The sequence below is a fragment of the Onychostruthus taczanowskii genome, unplaced genomic scaffold (assembly GCF_017590055.1).
Source record: "Onychostruthus taczanowskii isolate IOZ18803 unplaced genomic scaffold, ASM1759005v1 scaffold107, whole genome shotgun sequence".
Classification (NCBI taxonomy): Eukaryota; Metazoa; Chordata; class Aves; order Passeriformes; family Passeridae; genus Onychostruthus; species Onychostruthus taczanowskii.
Genome location: NW_024497297.1, coordinates 947,925 through 971,351, shown reverse-complemented (window position 1 = coordinate 971,351; position 23,427 = coordinate 947,925). Strand labels below are relative to the sequence as shown.

Genomic DNA, 23,427 nt, shown 5'->3' with positions numbered 1-23,427 from the left:
ACATGTAAAACCTGTTGTGCTTTTTCTTTTTTTTTTCTTTTCCAGTACCTCTTCATCTTTTTTACAGCTCCTGCTGCACGCATTAGAGGTCTTGATGGAAACTGGGATATTCTGTTCTGGATGTGGTGTTTATTATCCAGACTCTGCTCTTGCTTAACCTGTTTTATCCTGTGTAAGAAAGCTGGTGTTCTGTAATGCTCTTAATGTGTCCTGGAGCTTCAGACCTCCTTTGTCCCAGTAAGTCAACAGAATCAATACAGAATAATTAGCATTTGTGGCTTATCCAAATAGTGGCAGCCCTCTAGAATTTAAATAGAGGTAAAAGAGTGACTTAATCCTTCTTATGTCTGAGAAAAGGATGAGGCTTAAGCTGTATCTTGGAAAGCTGTTGAAATAGAGGAGAGAACTTTGGCTTCCTACTGGCCTACACAGGGACACATTCCTTTAGCAGGAGGAATGGGAGTTATAGGGGAAGCAATAGAGCCAGCTTGTGTATGGCAGGGTTAAAAACCTGCTCAGGCTGTCTGAAAACACTTCATGACTTTGTAGACTGGATACTCACAAATTGTTTTGCTGAACAGGCATTCTAGAAGAGTAGTTTTCTTACAATAAGAACAGCAAAGCCAGAGGCTGTCAGGCCAGGAGCTGCCTTGCAGAGATGGGCTAAAAGGTGCATTTTTTTCAGCAGCAATTAAAAAAAGCACTGGTATTGAGCCACAAAGGGAAAACCAGGGCATGTGCAAAATTAGCAGTAGGCAGTGAAGAATCAAACCCAGATGGTTCTGTGCCGGCTTTCACAAATACCTGTGCCTTCCACAAATGGAGGGTGTTTTTCTTTATTGTGTGTGTCAGAGTAAATGCAAATATTGTGAGATGTGCAGCCACTCGTGGAGTATGAACTCCACTGTGTTCTGGTAACCTCTGTCTGTCAAGAAGCAAGGCTGTTGCCATTCATTGGGTGCTCCACTGCTGCCATATGTGGCCAGAAGAAAAAAATTGCTTCTCAGCTCAGAATCTATTTGATATGCCTGAGGTGCTGTCAGCTGTGGTTTGCTGAATATGATAACGCGAATTGATGGTATCAGTTACTTTCTGAAACTTGCGGAGTGATCTGGGGAAATGAAGTCTGCTCTTTCTCTGGGGGGAAAAGGCTCTGAAAACAGAAGGTTCTTGGTTTAGGATCGGTTCAGCTTTGTAGAAGTGGTATCTTGAGAGTGAAATCTGTGAGGCACAGGAAGTGTGGGTGACATGGGAGTGTGTGGGGGACTGACTGGACAGAGATGAGGAACATTTTGGGGATGCAGGTGCATCTGTCCTGGGTGCCATGACTGCTCCAGAGCATCCTTCTAGCTTGCCTCTCATCTGCTGGGGTTTAGGGAATTTATTTTGACCTTGTATTTAAAGGATGGATTCCTTAAAAAAAAAACCAAAAAACAAAACCAAACCATAAAGTACATTTTTGTTGCTTTTGATTGACTGAATTTCGGAATAAGGTTCCCACCTGCAAGTGTGGCAGGCAGCTTCTTTAATATGATGACAGATGAAGATTTGGCCATGAGGCTGCACACAGTTTGAGGGGGTTGGAACACTGACTATCCCAAAGTATTCAAGACTTCAAATAATCCTGATACTGTTAAATTTCTTTTCATGTTGTCTTGATATATGAATGTAGTTGCATAATTTCTTCCCAAATTAAAATACATACAGAGATATTAAGGAATGCTGGAGATACTACAGCAATTTCTTTGAGACACCAATCTCATTATGTGCTTGAGACTTCAGCTATTTTTTTAAAATCTTCTTTTCTTTTCTGATATTACCTGCAACATTGGTATGTGATGCTTTAAAAAGCCCCTGTTTGCTGAGTAGGAAGATAACCCTGGGACTTGTTTGTAGCACACACATTTTGTCCTGTATCTGGTGTTGGAAGTTGATGGATGTTTTTCCTTTCAGACTTCCCAGCAGATGAATTGCAGCTGTGAATGTCAGTGCTGCCCAAGTCAGATCCCTCCATGTACATGCTGTCCCCATGGTTTTTAGCCCAATACTCTGAACTGCTTTTAAGTATGCATTATTTTTATTCAAGTTCTCTTGATTAAACCCCAGAATTAATGCAATTAATTCTGCTTGCTTAGAGGTTGAGCAGCTGGCTGCCTGTTACTGTCCAGGTGGCTCCTGCATCTGTGGCTTCAGACTCATTTCCCCCTTTTCAAAGAGTTTGTGTGTGTAACCCCCACCTTAGCACTCAGCCTGCTGGATTGTGTAGGGAAGAATGTGGGATGTGGGGCTGGCTTCCTCTTCCCTACTGTGCCTTTGAACCTCTCCTTTGAGGACTCTTTATTGAGTCATTTTGGGGGAAGAAGGTGACTGGAGAGCTCTGATGTCAAGTACACAATAAGACTGCAGCCATATCACTTGATACTGTTCCCCTTAAATGCCAATTTGTGAATTTCCTTAGAGGCAGAATGAGTTTTTTGGGCATCTCTCCAGGAGTCAAAGAATCCAAATTCTAGAGGTCAGTGGACTGAAAAAAGCCAAGAAAACAAGAAGTTAATGCAGAAATAACTGAAGAGAAAGAAGCTGAAAGCTCTTCAGGCTTGTGCCTGTGCAGGTGACCCCTTTGGAGCTAATGGCCTACAAGATGGGCATGGTCCTTCCTGCAGGGCCCTTCCGTTGGGGAAGGCCGGGTCTTCACCGGGCCGTGGAGAAGTTGATGTTCTTGTGAGGGGGGTTTGCAGGTGTGTCTCTCTGGTAGCCCCAGGTGAGGTGGGTTCCTGCTCTACCCCCTGTGGTCAGTCACAGGTGTGCTCAGCCCAGGGGCAGCTCCCGTGTGTGCAGGCACTCTGCAGAATGAGGACAGCCTGTCAGGAATGTGTGTGGAGAGAAAAAATGGTAATTATGCAAATCTTCCTGTCCTGTACACACCCCCCCGCAATGCTCTCAGGAAGGCTTTTTCACAGAGAATGTAAAACTGCCTTTTTGGTAACAGGTGCTGAATTCTCCAAACTTCCTCTAAATGTTTATCCCCAGTTTTCACTTTTGTAGTGCTGTGGAAAGCTATTTCCTCCATGCCCCGAGTTATGGGTATCCTTAGCTGGACTTGGGGAGCTCTTTTTGTAACAGCAGGGCACTCAAGTACGCAGGGCACTTGTATCCCCTGGGAGTATTCCTGGTGTTATTTCCAGTGGATTATTTTATGCAATTTGTAAACTAGCTCTATGACTTTGATTCTATTACCCACTCCTGGAGCAGTGCCTGTGTGCAGGGAAGGGTGCTTTCAGTGCTAGACTGGAGTGAAGTGCAGATTCAGTTACAAGTTATTTCTTGGTGTAAAACTGAATTTACCAACTGGGTTTTTCAGATTACTGTCAGCTTAAGTACCTTCAATCGCCCACTTTTTCTGTGCCAGTTTTTGCAGTTCTGTGTATTAATTCTGTTTATTTTGAATAGCTGTTACTTTATCATCTATCTAATGCTAATTCAAACTGTGTTTCTAATGATCTCTTTAGAAGTAGAAGCTGATACAATAAAAGTGTGAAATGTCTTGGCATCCCATAGCACTCAGCTTTGTTTTGCTTTTTTTTCCTGGATGCTGAGGTGATGCTGCCTTTCCCCTGCACCTCAGATGTGCTGAGTGTTCCTAAATGGTTTATTTCCTTTGACATTCACTTTCTTTTGAAGAAGGGCAGCCACTTCGTATATGTCAGGCTTGTACTGGAATTCTAGATACTTTAATGCATTCTTATTATCTGCAAGGGTGGCTGGCTAATTAGTTAGCTCAGTAAATAATAGCTTGGTGAGAAATGAAGGTATGCACACCACGTTTCTGGGCTTTTCAATCCCCCACGGTGCCCTGGGGAGTCACTGGCTCTGGGTGAAAGGAGCTGATGGTGGATGCGGTTGGCTTGGTCTGAGTGCCCTCAGTGGGATCTCCCTCCTGGGCAGCCGGGGCTGTTCCTGAGCCCTTTTGGCTTCTCAGGGACTTCACCTGACTCCACAGATGCTGACCCTGCAGAGCTGCCCCAGCCCTGGCCCAGCACAGGGAGGAGCTGCAGCTGCTGGAGCCAGGCCAGAGGAGGCTCCAGGATGAGAAGAGGCATGGAGCAGCTCTGCTGGCAGGAAAGGCTGGCACAGCTGGGAATGTTCACCTGGAGAGGAGAAGCTTTGGGGTGAGCTCACTGTGGCCTTGCAGGGCCTGAAGGAGCCCCAGGAAACATGGAGAGAGACAATTGACAAGGGCTGGAGGGACAGGACACAGGGAATGGCTCCCACTGCCAGAGGGCAGGGATGGATGGGATATTGGGAATGAGGAATTGTTCCCTGGGAGGGTGGGCAGGCCCTGGCACAGGGTGCCCAGAGCAGCTGTGGCTGCCCCTGGATCCCTGGCAGTGTCCAAGGCCAGGCTGGACACTGGGGCTTGGAGCAGCCTGGGACAGTGGAAGGTGTCTCTGCCATGGGGGGTAAAATGAGATGATCTTTAGGGTCCGTTCCCTCCCAGACCATTCTGGGATTCTGTGATGGAGAGGAGATTCTGCTGCTTTTGCTGCTGCCAAGACTTGAGGCTCTTGACAATTAGTCAGCTTTTCCTGCTGTTCCTGGTTTCTAATGCCTATTGCTTCCTGTCAAAGGCAACTGCATACTTACTTTTTCTGTCGGTGTATTGCAGGTTAAGGCTGCTGAATCCCCCACCCTACAGGAAACACTTTTAAATCTGTTGCAAATTAAACCTATTTATATTTCCAATAATGAATAAAGGATACATTAATTCTAACTTTGAATGTCTTGTGATCATATTGGTAGGATTGCTTTTTATCTGTTTCTCCAAGCTGTCTTGCCAGGAGTTAGGTGGCTTTATTCCCAGATTTATAATGCATTCTCTTCCTCTTGGAAAGGGCATATGCTGCCTTGGCTCACTCCTTTTAATTTGAGTTTTGCAGGGGTCTGTGTTGTTCCAATTTTAGTTCTATTTCTAAAGCCTTTTACACACATGTAAAATTTGATAAAAACTACAGTATCTCAAGGCTTTTACAATTACTGCAGGTGTAAACTTCAGCCTGCTTTTCATGCTTCTGGATATATCTATTAATTCATGTAATCTGCAAAGTTAAAACTTAAGATACTCCTTAGATAAGGTTGCTGATTAGCACAAAAAAGAAAAGCCAAGCCTGTAAAAAAGCAGCTCCAGTGGTAGATTACTTGCCAGCCCCAGCAGCTCTCTGGTGGCTCCTGCCAGAAGTGGTTTGTCCCCCTGACTTGGTATTCTGAGACATTCTGCCATCCATCCTGCTTCTCCCATCTAACCAGGCATACTGGAAGTGAGATGAATTGACCTATAGCCAAGCTTAACCAGTTGTCACTCAGCAAAATCCCTCAGGAGGAAACAGCTGGTAGTGTTGACAAAATATTGGGCAGCCCCCCTTGAGCTCCTGATTGTCACTCACAGCAGCCTGGGTCAGATCTCACCTGGCTGCACTTGGCTGGGGGGATCTAGCATTATTTTGATCTGCGTGCTGCATGAAGACACTCCAGGTTTGAAAGAGAGCTTTTATCAGCAGTTGTGATCCATTCCAGGGCCCCTTGTGATGTACAACTCCTATCCTACTCCTTTTCCAGCACAGGCTTTGTGGTCCTGTCTGGGCTGGGTGGCAGCTGGGGGCTGTGGTCCAGGAGAAGGGGCAGCCTGACGGGAAGTGCTGGGGTCCTAAGCCCTGGCAGCTCACAGCAGGGAGGGGTGGGAGCACGGGATGGCAAACTGCAGGAGTAGGATGCAGAGTAACCCCTTTACATCTGGAGTTGGGTGAGATAGACACACAATTCCTCTGCCTCCGTGACATGGAGGCAGGAACTGCCTTGGCGTGGAGGGGGTGACCCTGAGACAGTCTCAGGGGGTCAGAGCCTGGTGTCAGTAACCCCAAGGTGTGGGGCTCCATCTCTGTGTGGGCCATTCCCTTGGGAGTTGGACTTGGATCCTTGTGGGCCCCTTCCAGCTCAGGATATTCTGTGATCTGAGTGTGCTGCTGGAGGCTGGGCCTGGCACTCTGCACCAGGGCAGTCAGAGCCTGCAGCTGCCCCTGAGCTCAGCTGAGAAACACCTGCAGGGTAACAAGAAATAGAAACCTGAGCCATTTTGCAAAGAGTTTCAGGTACTTTTGCTTGGTTAATGCTGGGTCTCGTCTGGCTTGTAGAGCCCCAGCATCATGATGTGATGGAAACTGGAGAAACTTGATTCCATGCATTATTGCCAATTTGGGTTTTCTTTTGCACTTTTAGGGAAAAGATGTATGTTGTTATAGGATGACTTTCTTGGCACCCTGTCACTTTCCAACCATTACTGATCTTAAAAATAGATATTTTTGCTTCATTGGTATAAATGTGCTGCAGAGGTGTAGAACCTCTGTGCTATATATCATAAAACATATGCTATTAACTTGCTAGATATAAGAATAAGCCTTAAGAGAGCACTGGTGGAGACATCTGTTACCTAGAAGTGGTATAAAAGTAGTACAAAATGTTTGAGAATCTGTTGTTTTTCAGACCTGACAAATACTTCTCTTCATCCCTTCCCTTCCTCCCCCACACCACAGGTGCAAATAATAGTAAAAAAATTACTTTTTGCTGTTGCAATAATGTTTTTTTCCCCCTCAAGAAATAATACATTGATAGCACTAGACAGTAACTTTAAAGGTTTGGTTTCACCATCACTTAAAAGAAGACTTACGGGATCATAGAATATCCTGGCTTGGAAGAACCCACAAGGATTCTGGTGCCCTGCACAGACACCCAACAATCCCCCCTGTGCATCCCTGGCAGCGCTGTCCAAAGGCTCCTGGAGCTCTGGCAGCCTCGGGCCGTGCCCATTCCCAGGGGAGCCTGGGCAGTGCCAGCACCCTCTGGGGGAAGAACCTGTCCCTGAGATCCAGCCTGAGCCTGAAGTCCAAAAAGCTCACATCAGCTGGCTTTCCTTGATCAGCCAGGTGGGATCCCCTGTTGCAGAAGGAAATCAGGTTTGACAAGCAGGACTTTCCCCTCCTGTGGCTGTGCTGGTTGTACTGATGCCTGCGTTGTCCTCCAGGTGTTTTTCAACCCCTCCCAGAATAACCTCCACAACTTCACCCAGCACTGAAGTGAGACTGACAGGCCTGTGGTTTCCGGGGTCCTCCTCCTTGCCCTTCTTGAAAATCAGAACAATGTTCCCCAGCTTCCAGTCAGCTGGGACCTCTCCAGATTCCTAACACCACTCAAAAATCATTGAGAGAGGCTTTGTGATGATATCAGCAGCTCTTTGAGGATTCTTGGATGAATCCCATCAAGCCCCCATAGGTTTTTAGGGATCCAGCTGGAGCAGCAGATCCTGCACCATTTCAGGGTCACCTGGGAGCTGATCATTGTCACAGTCATGGTTCTCCAGCTCAGGGCACTGGGACCCCCGTGGTCTTTGATCCATATTGAAGACAGAGGCAAAGAATGCATTAAACATCTCTACCTTTCCCTGTCCCTGTCTGTGAGGTGATTGTCCTCATCCTGGAACACACTGAAGTAATTTCGACACTGCCATTTGTATCTTTGTAAATTGTTATTATTCCCCAGTTCTGGCAGCTCCAGCTCCAGCTGAGCTTTGTCCACATGAATTTTGTGCCTACAGTGGAGGGAGCAGCATCTCTGTGTTCTTACAGGTCACCTGATCCTGTTCTCACTGGGCACACTCCTTCCTTTTTAGCCTCATTTCCAACCTGGCCTTGGACGCCTCCAGGGCTGGGGCAGCTGCATTTGGTTGTTCTTAGGATGTGAATTCTTACAAACCAGTGTTTTTAGCTGCTCCCGGTTTTGCCCTTGAGTGGGAATTCCAGACTGATTACAGGGGTTGGGAATCGTTTTTAGCCCGGAGCAGTTCTGGAGCTTTTGGTCAGTTGCCATTAAAGTTAAAAGATGCTGTGAAATGTGAAGGAAGACCCATGTGCTCTCTTGATTTTTCTTTTTTTTTTTCTACATTAGGGAGTAGACTGCAGGACTGAAGTTGCAAATTATAGCTCTCCTGTGAGAAAATAAGGTTTTTGGAGGTTTTTTTATATTAGTGAAGCGACTGGAAGTATGTTACTTACTTGAAATATTTGGTTTGAAGACAGTGGTTTTGATAACAGAGGTTTTGATAACAGAGGCCTCTCTTGATTATAACTGCATTACATAAAAAGAAGTGACCAAACCACTTGTCAGAGTAGAAATCAGCCTGTGTACTTGCCTTGATAAAAATTATTTTAATAATCACAAAAAAGTCCTATTTTCTGCTCAGAGGGAATGTGGGTTTGATTTTTTTTCCTGGCTCAGCTCACTAAAACCTGTTCATGTTCTTTATCATGTTTTTAACCTTGTGCCTATGGACAATCTGGATCAAGTATGTGGACTTGTCATTTAATCCCAGTCCTGTTAGTAGTTAAAAACACTTCTCTTGCATAAGCAAATGTAGCAAACAGGATGGAGTAATTCTAAAAACCCCTTTTATAACTCCTTCCATGAGTAAACTTTCCATTAGAGGGTTTGTTTTGAGATTTACTTTTGACTTTTAAACGTTTTTTGATTGATAGCAGTTAGTTCCCCAGGATCATTGATTGCATGTATTTCATAATGTGACACAGGAAATCCATCTGAAATGTCTCTATTTTATATATGTTTAATTAACTGCGTATGTGTGCATAATGAATGCTTTAGAGTGATAGGGTGGTTGGGTTGTTTTGTTATTTGCATAAGCTCATATTTTTGGAGTGTTTTCCTGGTATTTTGCTGCTTCCCATGGGTGCCTGATGGCCAGGCAGGATGGGCTGGGTTTTGTTGTTGACTGTGCCAGCGCAGGCTGAGGTAGGGGCAGTGGCAGTGAGCTGCTTCTTACAGTGGAGCTATGTTTGCATGAACAATTGAAATTGCTTTCTAAAGCTGATGATCACTTATTAATTTGCCTGATGAAGACTACTGGCTTTGAATAAATGGACAGTAAAAGTAGGTGTCAGAAAGTTCCTCTCTTGATGATGCAGCTTTATTGGGGCATATTCAAATGATGGAGTGCCCACTAAGAAGAAAGAAGCAGTCTGCAGCTGGGTGGCATCAGCTCATTTGAATGTGGCATAAACCTTTTTCATGTGTCTCTGGACACTCTCCTGGCACCCTTTGTCAAGTTAACTGTTGTCCATGGACAGCTCTAGGTATGAAGGGACAATATCCCTGGGATTTATCTGCTGGGTGAGTCTGCCTCCTCTTTGTCTGTGTTTCCATTTGTCCCTGTGTTTGAGGGTGTGCTGTCAGACAGGAGGGACTGGGGAAGGTGTGGAGCACTCACAGCTCCAGCTCTAGCAGTGATCCCACTGCTGTGCCAGTGCTGTGTGCTCAGGAACGTCCTGCTGCTGGCCTGGGCCCTGCTGGGAAGGGACAGCTCTGCAGCAGGGGGCAAGGACTTGGAATTAATTCCAGAAACACCTCTTGAATGTAGAACAAAGCAGTGGTTTTATCCAAGTTTCAAATTTGTCAACAAACATTTACACTACTGACTAATCCAAAACTTGGCATGGAAGAGGCACTGCAGTTTGTTCAGCAGTTCCCAGCACTGAGGGTATTCTGAGTGGTCTGTAAATAACTGGAATTCCTTAGTCCTGATGCCATCGTGTTGTTACAAAGTGAGTTCTGTGGGTGTTTGCTGAGTTTAACTATGGGTGGTATTGTAGCTGGTCTAGAGACTTGCTCTGCTCTCACTGGCAGGGGGAACACCTGGCAAGAGCTCATTGCACATGAGACATTGAGGCTGATGCTTTGATGGTTCAGTAAAGCGTTGTCCTAGTTTGGCAAACCCAGGACAAAAGTGAACAGACAACTCCTGAAAGTTCAGTAGAGGGTGAGCAGGCATCTCCTAGAAGTCATTAGAGACTCTGGGAACTTGTCAGAAGTTCTCATTTTTGTTCTGTTCAGGAGTGTAGTGTGACGTTAAAAATGCAGTATCTGCCAGAGCTCATTGGGTTGATTTGTTTGTTTTGGTTTCGTTTTCATTTGGTTGGTTTTGGATTTTCTGGTTCATCCCAATCAGATGTCTAACTTTAGCCTTTTTGCAAGTTTCTGAATGCTAACTGCAGGCAGAAGGCATTGGAAGACACAGCTCCCTCACTTCCAAGCTCCACAGCTGCTGTGCTTCTAATGGATGTCCTAGAGCTAAGCTGGTCATCCACAGACAAGAATATAAACTAGAGATGGCCTTCTCTGCCTGCCTGCCCTGTGGCTGTGGAATTCTTGAAGGCCTGGACCCTGCAGACACACCCTTGCTAGCCAGAGAGCTTCCAGCTGTTATTAGGAGCTCCCCAGCTTGGCTGCCTGTGCTCTGGTCAGCATTGCAGTGGCCTGCTGCTCCCCTGGGTGCTGAGCACAGTGTTTGTCCTACCTGGAAGCAATTCCATCCATTTCCATCTTCAGGACTATCTGGAAAGCTTGAGGAGGAGTTCTTTAACCTTTAAATTATTCAGTCAGAATTTCAAGCAGCTGTTGCTGTTTGTGTGGGGATGTTGTGCTTCAGGGTTGGATGGGATCAATAAGCAGTTCCAGGTCTTTACTGAAGCATGTTGTCTTCTCCTGAGGACAGCAGAGATGGTGCTTTAATATCTCCTGCTCTTTAAGTCAGAGCTGTGTGCTTAGACCTGGGGGCTTGCAGCATGGCCCTGCTGGGTGGTTTTCCCAACCTGAGGGTTTGTTCCTGGCTCACATCCTCTGATAGGTGTGTGCTGAGGATGTTCAGTGCATGACCCCCCTCTGGAGCAGCTGGGCTGCTTGGACAGCTGAAATTTACCTTCCTCAAAGCAGAGGTTGTTAGCAAAGCTGCTGAGAGTGGCTGCAGTGCAGGGAGTGTGTTTTCTCCCCAGTTAAGTGCTCTGTGGTGCCTTCAGTGATGGAACTGCCCTTGTAGCACTGTGTCCCTGTCCCTTTCCCTTGTTCTCGCTCCTTAGCAGACTGTGGTGTTATTAGCTTTACTAAGAGCTCTATTAATTTTACAGGTTTGTTCTCTAAAAGAATTCAAATTTAAAGTGGTGTTAGGGTTGAAGCAGTCCATTTGAGGGCAGAAATTGATAGTCCCAGCTAACAGCACGTGACTTTCGAGGCAGAGGTTCTGGATATGTGATGGATTATTTAGGAGTTAAGTGGGAAAAGAGCCAATGCTTCCTAATAGGAACAGTTGCTGTAGGGTTGAGCTGGATTCCACATTAACACACTACTCAATATTTCTAGCTCTTTGCAAACCTATAAGTAAAACTACTTCTTGCAGCAAGATTTTCCTGAATATTTCGTACACTTCATAAAGGGTATTTCAAGTATTTTAGTGGCTGTACAGTTAAGAGGTATCTTAAGGCCCTTTCTGCTTGAAATGTATTTCCTGTATCTAATGCTGTCTTTAATCTCATGTGGTCTCACAAAAGCCCGTTCTACCTATTAAATATGCAGTAAAGCTGTTCTGTTTGGTAGAAGATTGTGTGTTTAAACAGCAGAAGTCCTCAGTGCTCCTGTATTTTAAAATTAAAAATTCAGCTGCAACACTACCTTAGATTCAGAGCCGTTAGAATGGATTTTTCAGATTTATTCTCCTGATTACAATACAGAAAATTAATTGCTTTTGACTGTAAAGAATTATGACTCATTCATTATTTAAGAACCTTCTTGATGGATGAACCTTTTCCACTTACTCTAAGACTTCTCATGAAATATGGCTGTTTTTTTTAACTGGTACAAAGCATGATGCACCTCAAACAGTGGCTGCACTGCCCACGCTGTGGGATAGGGAGGGATGGAAGGAAAACCAGAATCTCCTCTGTGTCCAGTTTGCTTGAGTACTCAATGTACAAGGAGGAGAGTCTGCTGGGGATAACAGGGAAGTTACTTGAAAGAAATACCTTGGTTTTATAAAAGAAAGATTGATTACTTCATTTAAACATCAATACCCTTTCATTTTGCTTGTGTGTGCATACTGCAAGTGTTTGTGTTACATACTGGGGAGAAGAAATTGGGTTTAACTCATGGGATGTTCCCCTCTGGCCATGGTTCAGCTTCTTGCTCCTGGTTTTTACGCTTAAATGATTTTTGTGTGTTTTTAACTTTTGTCCTTTTAGAAACCTTAGAAGAAAAAGTCGAATTACAGACCTTGTGGATTAAAACCAGCTGAAGAGCTGAAATCAGTGTTTGGTTACTTGTCAGCCCAGAAGAGTTTGCTCGGTGCCCTTGGCAGCCAGACCTCTGGAGTTGTGCATCACAGAAACAAACATGGGATTGTGCTAATGAGACATGTGTCATTTTTTTGTATCATAGAATAGTTTGGGTGGGAAGGGACCTTTAAAATCACCCTAGTCCAGTCCCCTGCAACGAGTAGGAACAGCTTCAAGTAGATCAGGTCACCCACAGCCCTGTCCATCTTGGCCTGGAGTGTTTCTAGGGAAGGGGCATCCCCCACCTCTCTTGGTTACTTGGCACAAGATTTCACCACCCTCACTGTAAAAAATTTTCTCCCAAAATAAGACCCAGATCATGTGAATCCTATGTCAAATAAGGCAAATAGAGCTTTACCTCATTACAAAAAAATTTCCTAAAATCTTTGCAGTAATGAAATTGTTGATTAGGTAACAATGATTTTGTAAAGCTTTTCTTTAAGAACAGATGACAGAAAATACTGACATCATGGTTTTGTGGTGGGTGAACACTCTCACTGAGTCCTGTCCCTTAGCCTGGACATTCACAGCAGGAGGGAGCCAGGGTTTCCCAGTGCTGCAGTTTTCAGTTCATTTATGCAATCCTCTCCAGTCAAATTCTTGAATCTCTATTTTTTTTGCGTTTGTCTTAACGGAGCCTATATTTAAAAGTAAGTTGCTAGTGATATTGACATTTTCTTATTCCTAATTGGATTTAAAAGTTTTGCATAATGTATTCAGAGTACTGGTTTTTCTCTGAGGTGTGTTACCTTTGCTTGTGAGAACAACTGGGTTTGTAGTTGAGAGATGCTTTTGCTTGTAAAATTAGTCTCTGAGAGTTTAAGAAAATAGATATATCATGTGCTGCTTTGAAGTATTAGAAGGATTTGAGAGGCAGTTTGCCAGCTGACATTTAAAACCCTTGAGAACTTGTTCCAGCCAAACCTTTTGATAAAAAAGTAAATGCAGCTATGGCTTAGTTACTAAAATGATTTTAGCTGGTGGCTCAGCGCATGTAATCATCTTGGAACATCCTGAAACTCATTCTTTTGTTCAGTTCTCTGTCACGGCTTTTTGGCTGTGTCTGTGAGCTTGTCACTTCTCAAACCCAGAACTCCTTCCCATGGTATTGAGGCACAGCGGCTCTGAACGCTGTGTTGGCTGTGGAAGCTCATGTAAAGAACACTTCCTTTACCAGGAGCGGTTTTGGGACCCTTCCTGGAGGGCTGTGACTCGGAACTGATGGGACGTCTCACTGTGTGACACCTCTGAACCTTATGGGCTGTTTGTACTTGCCACACTGCTGGCAGGGTGTTCCCTTTGGAAATGCCAGCTCCTGGCTGGCACAGTGACCCACAGGTGGCCCTGGAGGTGTACCTGGGGGTGTACCAGGAAACACCCAGGGGCAGGGCTAGGCTGGGCCAGGCCTGTGCTGATCCTGATCCAGCTACTCAAGGGCCGCAAGTTTGGCTTTGGTTTGGTTTTTATTCAGTTTTTGTTAGTCAGGAGACACCTGGTTTGGGAAGAGCCCTGCAGCCCTGCTCACTGTGGTAGCGCAGAAGGTTGTATTCTGCTCACTGTGGTACAACAGAAGGGGCTGGATTTGCTGTGACTCTGGTAAATGGCCCAAACCTGACTCTTCTGCTTGGGACAGTGGGTGCAGCCTGCTTTTAACATACCACGAAAGAGTGAGATTTTGACACCTCTACTTGAACAGGGAGGAAGAAAGAGGCAAATTCAGTTTTACAGTATACACAATTTTAATAACAAAATGCTTCTGTACACTGCACTTGTTTTACTCCATTACTCACACCCCCTCCCACCAGAACTTGGCTCTTGAAACAGAATTTAAACACGATGCATCTAGGACTCTCTGTAATCTTGGGTTGCTAAGCTGGTAGAATAGTTCACTTACTAGTGTTTTCATTAGTAAAAAGAAAAATAGGGTGGGTTTTGTTTGGCTTTTTACAAAGGAGTGGTTGGGAGATGACAGGCATACCTTGTTGGTGCTTACACAGTGGTGTACAATGCTGTTTCACCCCATCTGAGGCCTGACTGTACCCCTCAAAGCTTCTGGTACCTTTCCCTAGATGCCTCTCAGAAGATTTTTACACAAGATGTGAAATGCTGAATTTCCAGCTGATTCTGAAATTATCTCTAAGCATCCTGCTAACGTGATGCCTTAAAAAGCAGAGCCCAGCACCAATTTTAGCATCTGGGACATTTGCAGTGGAGGAAGGTGTGGGGAGGGAGGAGCTGCTGCCTTTGGTTTCTCTTGTTTCCTTGCTTGTTCCTTTTGTGGGGGAGGAAAAATACTGTATCCCCCTCTGAACTTGTTTAATTTTTATGGAAAACTTCATAAGAAAGATGAAATTCAGCTCCTGGGTAAGTTTCATAGATCTGAACAGATGGATTTTGATAGCTACACAGATCACAAAATTAAATCAACTTTATTTCCATTAAAGTAGTACAGAAATTATCTTAGACACATTAAAAATAAGTGTGTAGTGCAGATTTCTGGTTTAAAGCCACAGGATGTTTCTGATTTTACAAAGTAGCAATAGGCCCCTGTCTTGTAAGGGGGTAATGGGACAGAAGCTCAGATTTGCATGTGGCTGATCACTGGAAAAGCAGATCATTTCTGCTTGGGGGAGGAACAAACAAAACCAAACACCGATGCAGCAGCATTCATTATGTTTCCATCTGATAGGGAACGGGAGCTCAGTGCAGAGGAATACTTCAGCTGGAGACTGAACACTCAGCCATTTCACCCTTCATCGAGTCATTTTTCCTTGTGTGCATTTAAACACTGATCTAATGCAGAGAGACTAACTGGGAGCATTAATTCAGCCTGTTCCAGGAGAATGACTCAAAGCCTGAACTTGTGCTGCTGGATTTCCATTTCACTGACACGAGGGCGAGGAGCAGGGGAAGCTGCCTGGATATCAGCAAGGATGGAGGGGCTCTTTGGATGGGACGAGGATGTCAAGAGCAGTACAAGAAATTCTGTTTCTAAAAGACCCAGAGACCTCTGAGGTTGTGCCTGGAGGTGTTGAAGCACCTGTAAGCAGTGTAGGATCTGTACAAACCGAGGCTGTGCAGCAGAGATGGTATTTGGGGGAGGGCAGGTTAACAAGCTTCTGTCATCAGCCAGTGCTCATACTGAAATATGATTAATTTAAACCAAATCATCGTGGTTCTTGTTCCATCAACAAAATAAATCAGGGACTGCTGAGTAGCACGATTATTCCAATCCCCTCCTTGCCTGGAAGAGTCACAAGCAATTGCGAATGGAAGACAGTAACTTTAAAATAAAAAATATTAACAGCCTCTGGCTGTGTCCTTGTGCAGAGCAATGGCTCTGCCTGGTGCTCGCTGTCCCTCCGCAGGGAATTCAAGTTGACTTCACTGCTGCTGTTTGACATTCTGTGAGTTTTATGATACCTGTTACCCTAAATGTAATGTTTGCTGAATTGCTTTGCTTATGCCTGAAACCTGGCAACAAATGGGTTTGGAAATAGCAGACGTAAACCATAGCATTTGGGAGATTGGCTGTGGAGTACAGAGAGGGAACGGGAATGGGAATGGGAACGGTGCTGGGCTGTGCCCGCTGGCCTCCTGCACTTCAGGACCAGTGGAAGCTTGGGTGCCTGGGTGGGTGTGCTTTAATGCTTGGAAAATCACCATGAGTGGCAGGGATGGAGAAGAGGGTTAAATGCAGCATTGCTGGAGCATCTGTCTTTGCTCTTCCTAGGTGGAATTAAAAGCTCATAAAGATGGAGTGAGACAGAGCTGGGCTGTTGGGAAAGCACCTCCTCTGGAGGAACCTCAGCTCCTCATCAAGCAGTCCCTTCTTGTTCCCTTGTGGAAGACTGAGGTGGTACCCCTTGAACTGTCTGACAGCCAGAGTTTCTGGGATTGCTTCCTGCAGACACAGCTGAAGCTGTCAGAGTTCACTGGTGACATCTGATTGGGGGTGGCAGCACAGCCAGATTATTTGGTTGCCAGGATAATTAACAAGCTCAGTGATGACTTTGTCTGTGCTGGTACCCTGCAGCCGTAGGTAGAAGTCATCCCCAAGTGCCTCCTCCCCAGGCTAATAGAGCTGGCCTGTGCCAGCCAGTGCAGGTGTGCCAGCCACTCAGTGCTCACTCACCTGCTCCTAGAGCAGCATCCTGGGCCTCAGGAGAGCTGTGAGCACTTAGTTATGGGAAGGAGCAAAGCAAATCTTCCTACAGTAGCTAAATACCCCTGGGGACCAATATGGGTTTGTATTTCTCAGCTCTGGCCTTCTGCCTCATGTGGGATTTAATCATCCAGAATATCTGCTCTTTGTCCACCTACCCCGCAGGATTTTTTTGTAGTCAGTTAAAAGCAGTAATTAATTTCCCAGAACAGGTGTAAATGGACCCATCTTAGTATTAACAGTAACAAGAGTTCAGAGATATCTCTATGGAAATCCATTAGGCTTCACTGGGTCATCTCTTCCATTAAAGTACAGAGTCAAGGGAAGTAAACAAAATACTGGTTTTATATTAAGGGCACTGTATGTAAAAGTAAAATAATGCAAATTAATATCTTCAAAACCAGCAATTGAAAAATCTTTATGTAAAACCTTACAAGAATTATCTTGCTATAATTGCCTTGGACGAATTCATCTCACAAGAAAACATCAAACTGTTGTATAATTGCACCCTAAATACCTCACTAAGTGGTAATACAGAGAGAAAAGCAGAGTGAAATAGCAAACGGATTTTTGCGCAGTGGTTTTTCTGTTTAAAAAGTTTGCAGGATAGTTTAATACATTTAGCATACTGTAATTATGGATTTGGTCAAAGTATGGCAACACTGGGGAATTTCATTTCTTCATCGGGGTGTGCTGGTAATTGTTTAACACTGCAGCATTGGACACAACACATTTTTTTGTTATACATACATGTATATATATATATATATATATAAAATAATTCTCCATCCCTCTGAATCTTTTAGCTTTGGTTAGAATGTTTACAATATTTGAGCAGTTGACTTAAAAATAATGTACTCCTTTGCAGACCCCCCCACCCCCCACCCTCGTGGCATCTGAGTACCACCATCACTGCATAGATCTGCAAATATTTACATATAATTCCATAATAGAGTATAAATAGCAATATGGTACTTCTGGCTAAAGAAACCAAATTACCCCTTAGAATGAGGTGTATGTGTATATATATTTATATATGATTTTTTAAAAAGTCATACTAGTTTAAATTCTGTCCCACATTGAGTAAGAAACAAAACATTTTTCAGTGAACTATTCTATAAACTAATCATGTTCTCCTAACTTATCAGAAGGGGTCTTTTTTATCTTGAATTTTGGAAGAGGAGGACAAGTGAGAGCTTATATTACAGGGGCTAATTCTGTCTCCAGAGAAACCAGTGGAGTTAGTGCATGAAAATAGCTTCCTAGCCAGAGGAAGCCTCAGCTGGGGGGGCAGCAGGGGGACAAAGAGAGGCTTCTTCCTTCCTTCCTTCCTTCCTTCCTTTCTTTCTTCCTTCCCTCTTCTCCTTAACCTTGCTGTTGATATTTGCTTTTAATTAAGAGAACCTTGCATTAAGGTTATTTACACATGAAAAAGTGCTGAAATGCTGTTTGTTCATCATCATTAAGTAATTAGCCTGAATTCATGAAAAGCATCATCAAATGAAACCAGGGAGCCGAGGACTGAATGTACTTAATATTTCCAATCGATCCCAGTGTGCTGAGCCTCTCTAAAGAAGCTGCAGTGCCAATCTGGGGACACACGGAGGGCTGTCCTGCTCCTGGGTGTGTGTGCCCATCCTGCTTGGGACTGTGTGTGTGTGCCCATCCTGCCCGGGGCTGAGTGCCCATCTGTGTGTGCCCATCTTGTTCCTCTGTGTGTGCCATCCTGCTCCTGGGTGTGTGTGCCCATCCTGCTTGGGACTGTGTGTGTGTGCCCATCCTGCCTGGGGCTGAGTGCCCATCTTGTTCCTCTGTGTGTGCCATCCTGCTCCTGGGTGTGTGTGCCCATCCTGCTTGGGGCTGAGTGCCCATCTGTGTGTGCCCATCCTGCTCCCGGGTGTGTGTGCCCATCCTGCCTGGGGCTGAGTGCTCGTGTGAACTGCTCCTTTCTGTGCCTGCTGTTCCTTTCAGCAAGCTGCTGAGCCATGAACATGCACAGAGTAAAACTATTTCAGATAAATTCACCCCAATGCACTGAAATTCCCACCTGGACCTTTGTTGCTCTTTTTTTTTTTTTTTTTTTTTTTTTCTCCTTTTTCTTCTTCTGTTTTCCCTCCCTTCCCTTACTGGAGTGAAATGCTCAGAGGAGGAAAATCTTCCTCCTGGGCTGCCCTTAAAGTGCCCGGAGCCAGCTGCAGTGTTTGGGATCCTCCAGCTGCAGTGGAACAAATGGAGCACACGTCCCCCACAGATCCCTGCACAGATATCCAGTCTCCTTCCCCTAAGACTGTTTGCAGTAGAAAAAGTAGAATATGGAGACTTGGGTATAAATGTTTACACACAGTCATATAATTACATAACATGAAACATTTCACATAGTTTGAGGTGAGCATCTCTTTAGACTTTAAACATTAGGAGTGCAAGTTGAATGTAATCATTGCTTCTTTAACACTGAAAATATTATGGATTTATTTTTTAAAAAACTTAAAAATACTGCACCACTCCATAAACAATGTTTCCATTAAGTAGCTTGGAAAATTAGGCTTTATGTCAACATTTGTAAAAATTAGAATCTGATGTAGGTCCCTACAATTTTAAAGTAGGTTACTTATCTGATTTGCTTTGTGATGGGCTGCAGGTATTATACTTCACATTCTTTATAGGGCAGCTGCTGGCACTTGCACTGTCCATAGCCATTGATGATGATGAAGGGTCCTTCGTGGGTGGGTTCGTACTCGTTATAGGGTCCTTGGTCTGACATATTGGCCATATGCAGCCGTGTTTGGGATCGGAGCTGCCTGTGGTTTTGAATCATTGAGCACTGCCTAATTCTTCTTAGTGTGGGAGGGCAGCACTTCCTGGAGATGAACACTATAAAAATGATAAAAAAGAAAGAAAACAATAAAGCCATTGTTCCTGTAATTACCCTCTGAGTGAAGATGGCATTGTTTGGCTCTGGGAACTGTTCTTCAGTGGTAACGACCATGCCTGCTGTAGTTGGAATCTCTTTGTCTCCCACATGGAAATGAGAAGAGCTTATTCTTTTCGTGTACTCGGTAGTTGGAGCTGTGTACGATGTCGTAGCCACAGGGGTAACCACAGTCGATAAATTCCAGCAAAGCTGAAAACCATACACTGCGTCCAGAATATCCTCTCCCTGGGTGTGGTCGGGGCTGTGGCAGAGTATGGAGTGCTCCCACCGACCTTGGAAGCCACTCAACCATGTGGCCAAGGCGCAGATCTTTGGGCTGCATTCCCACAGATTGCCGGAGAGGCCCACGGTGGTGAGGGATGTCAGTGAGCTCAGGATCTTGGAATCCAGAGTGGTGAGCTTGTTGTTATCCATGAGGAGGGTTTTAAGGTTAGGCATAGTTTCAAAGACGGTGAGGTCGATGGCTTTGATTTCGTTTCCAGTCAAATCGAGCTTTGCTAAGGTGCCCCAGGTCCACTCCATCCCACATGTCAAGTTGCTAATTTTGTTCCACTGCAAGAAGAGCGTGTGCAGGCTGCTCAGCCGGAGGAAGTGAGCAAAATTAATCTTTGTCAGCTGGTTGTGCTCTAGGTGAAGCTCCCTCAGCTTGATTAATCCCGCAAATCCATTGCGAGCCAAACTTCGCAAGCGGTTTGTGCTCAAATCCAGGAATTCCAGGCTACGACAGTCCCAGAACAGGCGGACCGGGATGGTCCGCAGGGAGTTGGATCGCAAGTGCAAGGTCTGTAGCTTGCGAAGGCCGTAGAAGAGCTCGGGGTGCAGAGAGGATAACTGATTAAAAGAGAGGTCCAAATTCTGCAGGTTAAGCAGCTGGCTAAAAGTTGTGTTTGGCAAATGAAAGATTTTGTTGGAACTTAAGACTAATTCCTTAAGTTTATACAGTCCTTGAAAAGAATCTTCTCTGACTGTTGCAATTTGATTATGATCTAAGTGAAGCCAAGTAAGTTGACTGAAGCTTGCAAATTGATCCCTTTCAAGTTCAGAAATATAATTGTGCCTCAGTGACAAACCTAGCGAGCCCTTTTCAGTGGTGTTTGGCACTGAGTGAAACCCCTGAGAGTCACAGTAAAAGAGCAGCTTCTCACAGCGACATTTTGGTGGACAAGCCATGCCCAAGGCAGGCAGCATTTTTAAAACCATACTCATTGCATATAGTGCTGCCAGCATACGAGCCCCTAATGGCCACTTGAAATGTAAGCCTGCAGAATATAATTTAGGAAAACAACAAGATAGGATAGCCTTATCAGTACACTTGGAATATCACGGTGGAAGATTTCACTGCAGATAACATTGCCATGCATTTCCAACAAGCTAATTCTAAATGCAAGAAACAACTTACTACGACAAACCGAATACTTGGACATTACACTTAGGAGGAGGCTTTATCTCGATTACGGAGGGTTACAGTGGCGCTATCGGAAAACATTTTTTCTTAAGGTTCAGTGCAGAGCAATCTGCTTTAGCATCTTAACTGCTCCTTTAAAGCAGAGCTGTCATTCATTATACAAGGAACAGAGAAACGCAGGAACTTACCCATTCTTTTGAGTACATTGGAGGGTGCATTCAGTCGTAGTTTGAGACTCAACGCCGTGAGTCTGTGAAAGGCTCTAATGTAAGACAGCCTTGAATAATTGACTGGGTTTAGTGTCCTTTGATATTAGTGCAAAATCCATGATGCTCTCTTGGAATATTCCTTTTGAAATTGCTGCCTTGATCTCCGCTGACAGGTCTGCAATTTTTAAATCTTAATACTTAAGTTTTCGTCCTCCGTGGCTGCTCAGCTGGTTAATTGAAGCTCACGTTTTCCTTTTCCGCAGCTGTGGCTTCCTTTAGTCCTAACTTGTTGATGGCAGATGGGTGGCTTATTGCTGAGAGAAGCTCCTGTAGTAGCATGAGTGCATTTACTGAAAAGCTTTTCAGGGAAGCGGTACAAGAATGGATTTGCTTATGCGCTGCGACCACACAGGGCTCTATATAGGCTGACGTCACCTGGTGACGTTCCTTTTGTTTGGGTTTTCCAGAAGCTTTGCTGTTTTAAAGCATTGTGCTGCATGCTGTGATCATGTTAAAGACCACTGATAGAGGGGGAAAAATCCAGCGGCAGGAGTCCTTCGTCCGCAGGACAGAAGGAGCAGGAGGGACTCGCAGCACCCTGCTCCCCCCACATCTGCACTGGCTCTGCTCAGCTGGGGTTAAAAGCAGTGCAGAGCCGCGGATGGAAGTGCCTGAGTGCTGCCTGCTCCCACTTTTCTGCTAAATCTCCCTGCATGAAAGGAACTTTTAGATGCAAAATGCGCAGAGGTTGAATAGAGGATACTGGTCAGCACCAGCTTGCATGGAGGTGAGAGGGATTGGGCAGCTCAGAGCTCTTGTGTGACAGCTGTGTGCGACTGTGGTCCCTGCAGAAGTGCAGAGAGCAGTGCTGGGGCTGGAGCAGGAGTATCAGGAAGTACAGCCCGGGAGCAGGGCACAGGAGCAAGCGCTTCAAGCCAGGAGAAATTTCTGGAAAAAGCAAAGCTTGCGTTAGGGCATAGGAAAAATCTAATTGGAATCCAGCTTGACAGTGTGTGGTTATGAAACTAGAAAATCTATTTTCTCCTCCCAAAAGGTGGCTTTTATACTTGCTTTTTCCTGGACAGTTGAGTGAGGGCAGAAATCGTGAGACTGGTATTTCCAGTCGGGGCTCTTGTGGTCACCCACAATGTCCTGCTCCTTTATGTCCCCTCAGAGAGGGGGGACACACCTCCAGGAGCCCCTGGCTGCAGGGTGGGTCTGTAACAGTTATCCTGTGGGTTTAGGGCTGCAGAGCTGTGCCCCTGCAGAGCTGCGTGTGCTCTACAGCCCCGCCGGGCTCCGGCTGGAGTGTGCACACACAGCCAGGAGGAGGACAGTGGGCTCTTAGGGCTGCTTGCTTGCTTTAAAGGTTCATTGCCCCCTTATTCAGAGCAACCTCTCCTGGGACTGCTGGTACTGAAAGGTAAATGACCAGCTTCAATTGACATTTTTATATATTTTTAGGATGCATGTGCAGGTAAAGCCTTTGGAGTCACTGCTGTGGTCATAGCTCGATGTGGGTGCAGCAGGGGGATGTTGGTTTCCTGCTCCAGACAACTTGGATAAGCTTTTTTTTTTTTTTAATTTTCTCTCTGAGATATAAAGCAGTAATGTAGAGGAGGCACTCGAAAATGTTTGCTGTGTAGCAGCGAGGTATCACCTCTTAACTTCCAAGATCTGGAACGAGCTGAGAATAACAAATTTCCCATGATGATGGAGCAAGATGAATTGTGTCTAAAGAAAGGTTCAAAATAAAATGGCTGTTACCTTTGTTATTAAGTGTGGGGTCCTTGCTTTGGTTCCTTGGAGGTCCTTGCTTAAACCAAGACCTGCTGTTCTCTGCCTGCTTCTCCCTTGGCTGTCCTGTGGTGGAATGGTGACACTGCCTCTGGTGCTTCCTTTTTGGGATGGGAAGACTCAAGGGGAGCACTGAGTGGAAAGTAAAAGGATGAAGGATGTGAATGCACAAGAATAAAATCTCAACAAAAGCTAAAGCAAAACAAATAAACCCTACCCTGAACCTATCAGGAAAGTAACTGTCTTTGATGATTAAGCAAATTAGGAAATGTTAGATAAATTTCTTAAATTGCTCAGCCATAGTAAATGTTTTCACATTTGCTCCAGTGTGAAATAAATCCATGCAAAGAAATTACATAAACCTATTTAAAGAGATTCTTCTTGTTTAGTGTTCAGGGTACAAAGAGCTCAGGCTCAGCTCCAGCTGTCCAGTGGAACCTGGGCTCTGCAGCACCTGCAGAGGGTTCTTGGAGCAGCTCTGTGCAACACCCTGATCCAAGGTGTTGGTTTTAATTCTAATAACATTTCAATATGTTACCATAACATTTAATAACAGCATTCCAAAGGGTATAATTTGAGGTCAACTGTCAGCTCTTTCCCTCTTACCAGGAGACTGAAATTAGGTATCGTTGGAAACATTTTGCTTTTTTGCATCAATATCTGCTGGTAGGTTCCTCCCACGTTAAGATTGTGTAATTTGG

The 23,427-nt window shown here is 44.9% G+C and overlaps 2 protein-coding genes across 2 annotated transcripts in view; one reads left to right on the top strand and one right to left on the bottom strand.

Annotated features, from left to right (window-relative positions):
• The window catches only part of CTNNA1 (catenin alpha 1), a 116,913-nt gene that overhangs the window by 39,793 nt on the left and 53,693 nt on the right, over positions 1-23,427 (top strand). The window lies entirely within an intron of this gene.
• LRRTM2 (leucine rich repeat transmembrane neuronal 2) lies at positions 19,025-20,912 on the bottom strand. The gene is made up of 2 exons (XM_041418071.1): positions 20,909-20,912; positions 19,025-20,574 (listed from the first exon to the last, which is right to left on the bottom strand). Exons 1-2 carry the CDS (start codon positions 20,910-20,912, stop codon positions 19,025-19,027), a joined length of 1,554 nt encoding a protein of 517 aa, XP_041274005.1.